This window comes from Marmota marmota, unplaced genomic scaffold (genome assembly GCF_001458135.2).
Source record: "Marmota marmota marmota unplaced genomic scaffold, marMar, whole genome shotgun sequence".
In the NCBI taxonomy this organism is placed as follows: domain Eukaryota; kingdom Metazoa; phylum Chordata; class Mammalia; order Rodentia; family Sciuridae; genus Marmota; species Marmota marmota.
In genome coordinates, this window is record NW_026000005.1 from 46396887 (window position 1) to 46401694 (window position 4808).

Genomic DNA, 4808 nt, shown 5'->3' on the forward strand with positions numbered 1-4808 from the left:
GGGATAAGTCACCTGTCCCTAGAGACAGACAGGAAGTATAGGTCGCTGACCCCAACCCTGCTCTAGTCCCCAAACCTGAGCTCACAACCCCTTCCCAGGGACAGCTGTGTCCACCCTTCACCTGGCACCTGAGGAGATCCCACAGCACTGGGGTGAGTGGACAGGTAGGCCATTCTCAGCAGGGCCTCCCCCTTCTGCAAGGCCACACACTGCAAGGCAAACAGGGAGAATCCCAAAGCCTAGACAGCGAAACAAAGTGGGGATGGGTAGCCAGGGCAAAGCCGTGGTGAAGGGGACAGGGGCTGCAGGGACGGGGAGCTGTGGGTAGCTCTCAGTGGCAGGCAGCCAGGCCAGGGGACCCGCAGCTGCAGGCTAGGTTTTCCTCCTCATCCGGTGCTTCAGAACCTGTCATCCAGGGTCCTCCTCTGGATTCTGCCTGGAAGGCTTTCACATTCCCTGATTAGAGCTTACGACACCCTGGAAATTCTTTTGTACCTTAAATTTTTATTCCCCTTCCAAGAAGCTCTTGAGCCTTAAGGAAAGGGTTAAAGAGACTCTTCACCCAGCCTCATAGGTTTGGGACCAGTTAGAGCACTCTGCCCTCCCTGTGTGCCTCTGGGCAGGAAGGTAGCTTCCTGTCATTGCTATCTCTGGGAGAAGGCTTGGATCCAGGAGGCCTCCTGGCTACTAACCATGGGACCTCACTTGCCTGACTTTGTCCTCTTTGCACCTCCATTTATTTTCTATAAGGTACAGGTAGCCCCTAAAGGAAGTGAGCTATTCATGCCCGGGGCCTAGAACCTGGCTCGGCATATTGTGACCACTGAATGAATGTCATCGGCATTGAGGGGACAGCTGAATTCCTCCATTTCAATTCTATGAGCACTTTGAAATTTTACTACATGCTCAGCTCTAGGAACCCATCAAGGAACAAGACCAAACAGACATCTGGCCAATGGCAGGCCAGGCTTTCCTGAGAAGGATTCTCCAAGTCAACTGGAGGGGACATCACCCCAGAGCCTGGGCCTGAGCCAAGATGCCCACTCCCCAAGAGGAGGTGGTCCTGGCACACAAGCGAATTAATAAAGACTTGGGGACAAAAAGGATTTTACGTGAAATATTTGTTAATGGATGGAAAGAAAAGAAACGGGGCCCAGGCAGACAGGCCTTCTCTTGGTGGTGGGGGGTGGGAGTGGAGAAGGAGCCGCCTGGAGCCACAGAGGAGCCGGGGCCTGGGCGGGGGCGGCCTCCTCTCCAGGTTAGCCAGGGGGCTCTGCTCCAAGCCCCGGGCCCTCTTTCCTCGCAGGCCCAGGCCCGGGGCTGGACTGCTGGGCCNAGCTTCTCTCATCAGCGCAGCGGCTGGCGCAGGTGGAGCGCGCCTGCAGGGCGGCCCAGGTGCTGACCTCCCCCTCCGGACTCCGGTCCCGAGTACGGGGCTTCTCCGCAGCCCACAGGGCTGGAAGACCCCCGGATCCAGGGTGCTCGGCGCCCCTCGCGGGGAGGGGCAGGCCTCGGGTCTCATCACCCTGCCCCCGCACTTTGAGGTGACCCTGTTTTCCACCAACTTGGTGTCCAGGAAACCTTGGGGCTCCATGGGGAAAACTCGCCCTATGGGGTTCAGCCTTAACCCCCTGGCCCTGAGGACACCCTGGGCACCTCCACTGGCTCCTTGTCTCTCCCTGCACTTCCTGCTGAGAAGGTCAGCGCCATCTCCCTGCTGGGCCAACCTACCTATCCCCGGGCCCTCAGCTTCCATGTGCCACAGGGAAGAGTGGGCAGACCTCCTGGCATCTGTGTGCTGCATTGTGGGTACTGGGGAGCAGGGTCCAAGCCCTAAAGAGTGGGTGGCTGCTGGTGAAGAGCTCTGATTTTGGCTCCAGAAATGGGTGTGGTGAGGTTCCTGGCTCTGAATGTTTTCCCTCCCAGGAGAAGAGCTGGGGACCTCATCCCTCCCCATGATGTAGGGGTAAGGGGCATGGGTCATCCGCTTTCAGGTCTCTTGTCAACCATAGGGCTGTTCTTTTTTTTTCTTTTCTTTTTTCTTTGGTACCATGAATTGAACCCGGGGTGCTTAACCACGGAGCCATATCCCCAGCCCTTTTTAATATTTTATTTAGAGACTGGGTTTCACTGAGTTGCTTAGGGGCTCCCTATGTTGCTGAGGCTGGCTTTGAGCTCAAGATCCTTCTGCCTCAGCCTCCTGAGCTGCTGGGATGACAGGCGTGTGCCTCTGTGCCTGGCTAAGAGCTGTCCTTTTCTGTTGGTTCAGTAGCAATAGCAACTCTCCAGTGCGCCCCAGGCTGCAGAGAGGGTGCCATCTCTGCCCCTCCCAGTGACCCTGGCTCAGAGTCAAAAAATCATGCTTCTGTTGCTCCTGGGGCTACACCAGGAAATGAAAGCTCCTGGGCAGGGGGACAGGGCCTCTTACCTGTCATCTCATCAGGTGGTCCTCCAGGAAGATGGCAGCACTTCACTGACCCCATGCCAAGCCCTCCTTTCCTGTGTTCTGTCCCACTTGGGGGAAGTAGAAGTGTGGCTTGGAGAGGTTAAGTGAACCCACATGTACCTTGGGGGTGGCAAGGTCAAGGTGGGAACCTCCGGTGCTCCTTGGGTAGGGTGGTAAGCTTGGGAGAGGAAGCTGACCTTTGGGCCTGGAACCCACTGGGGCTGCCAGGAGAATAGCAGCTCACGCTCTCCTCCTTCCCTCCCCTCAGGAAGAGAACCCTCTACAGGAGCGCGTGCCTGGCCCTGGCTCTCCTCGTGGCTGTCACGGTATTCCAGCGCAGTCTGACTCCTGGTCAGTTTCTGCAGGAGCCTCCACCCCCCACGCTGGGGTCACCAAAGGCCCAGAAGCTGAGTGGAAACCTGGTGAACCCTAAGAGCTTTTGGAAGAGCCTCAAGGATGTGGTGGACCCCACCCCTACGGCCTCCCAGGGGCCCCAAACCTGGGACGTGACCACCACTAACTGCTCGGCCAACGTCAACCTGACCCATCAGCCCTGGTTCCAGGGCCTGGAGCCACACTTCCGGCAGTTCCTGTTCTATCGTCACTGCCGGTACTTCCCGATGCTGATGAACCACCCCGAGAAGTGTGGCGGTGACGTCTACCTGCTGGTGGTCGTCAAGTCCGTCATTACCCAGCATGACCGCCGCGAGGCCATCCGCCAGACCTGGGGCCGCGAGTGGGAGTCTGCTGGCAGGGGCCGAGGCGCTGTGCGCACCCTCTTCCTGCTGGGCACGGCCTCCAAACAGGAGGAGCGGACCCACTACCAGCAGCTGCTGGCCTACGAGGATCGTCTCTACCGCGACATCCTACAGTGGGACTTCCTTGACAGCTTCTTCAACCTCACCCTCAAGGAGATCCACTTCCTCAAGTGGCTGGACATCTACTGCCCCAACATCCCCTTCATCTTCAAGGGTGACGATGATGTCTTCGTGAATCCCACCAACCTGCTTGAGTTTCTGGCTGACAGGCAGCCACAGGAAAACCTGTTTGTGGGTGACGTCCTGCAGCGCGCGCGGCCCATCCGCAGGAAGGACAACAAGTACTACATCCCCCCCATCCTGTACAGCAAGGCCAGCTACCCGCCCTATGCTGGCGGTGGGGGCTTCCTCATGGCCGGCAGGCTGGCCCGCCGCCTGCACCACGCCTGTGACACCCTGGAACTCTACCCCATTGATGACGTCTTCCTGGGCATGTGCCTGGAGGTGCTGGGCGTGCAGCCCACAGCCCACAAGGGCTTCAAGACCTTCGGCATCTCCCAGAACCGCAGCAGCCGCATGAACAAGGAGCCCTGCTTTTTCCGCTCCATGCTGGTGGTGCACAAGCTGCTGCCCGCAGAGCTGCTGGCCATGTGGGGGCTCGTGCATGGCAACCTCACCTGCTCCCGGAAGCTCCAGGTGCTGTGACGCTGCAGGCCACTAGGGCATGTGCTCAGTGCCCAGAGTGCTGGGGCTGGAACTGCAGTGCCCGGGCATGGCCTTTGATCCCCTGCTGAAGGTGAAGGGTTTGGGCATTCTGTGCCCCTAGGTACAGGGACCAGAGGGGGATCCCAGAAGTTCCCAGAAAGCAAGGCCCAGGAACGCTGGAGCTTCCCAGACTGGAAGTGATCCGAGGAGCTGGGACCCTCCTAGTCTGGCCTGTGAGAGGCCCTGGTGGCCTCTGAGGGAACCCTGTGCTCGGGTGTCTGGGCTGGGCCTAGCCCCGGTTGGTCAGCGGCTGCCGCTTGCCTTCACAGAGAATCTCTCTGTGAATTGCCTCGGTCTCCCCAGGGCCAGATGGCCTTGCAGGAGAAGCTCAGCCCTGTGCAGGCTCACAGGTCCCCCACAGTCCACAACTTGGTGTCTTCCAGGACGAGAGCCCCAGAAGGCTCCAGCACGACCCAGGGCTGCCTGGAGCCTTTGCCTCTGCTCCAAGGGCCTTTGCTCCTGGCTGCGTCCTCTCACGGCCAGGAGTGTGACCAGCCACTCTGTCTACCTCAGCGCTCCTCCAGACCTCGGCGTGGGTTGCAGCCCACCCAACCCTGACGCAGGGCAGAAGCACAGCGCTCCTGGCCCCCAAGTCCCGGTGCTGTCTGACCCGAGCCCGAGCCCCGGTCCCTCTGGCAGCCCCACTGAGGCTGGTTCCCTGGCCAGAAACTAGCTGATTTGGCCCTGGAAATGGACAGTCCTCGATTACTGTGAAGTTTTATTTATGAAGAATTTGGAGGAAGAAGGCTCCGGCCTCAGGAGGTGATGGACCCTTCTCCCTCTCCTGCCTGTTCCCTCAGCCACTTTTACCCCCAGCCGAGCACCCCCCCCCCCTTCAC

The 4808-nt window shown here is 59.4% G+C and overlaps 1 protein-coding gene across 1 annotated transcript; it reads left to right on the top strand.

The window, feature by feature from the left end:
- Nucleotides 1-693: 693 nt before the first annotated feature.
- B3gnt7 (UDP-GlcNAc:betaGal beta-1,3-N-acetylglucosaminyltransferase 7) lies at nucleotides 694-4331 on the top strand. The gene is made up of 3 exons (XM_048807992.1): nucleotides 694-772; nucleotides 1307-1544; nucleotides 2715-4331. The coding sequence occupies exons 1-3, from the start codon at nucleotides 694-696 to the stop codon at nucleotides 3907-3909; spliced, it is 1512 nt and encodes a 503-aa protein (XP_048663949.1). The 3' UTR covers nucleotides 3910-4331.
- The last annotated feature ends 477 nt before the right edge of the window (nucleotides 4332-4808 follow it).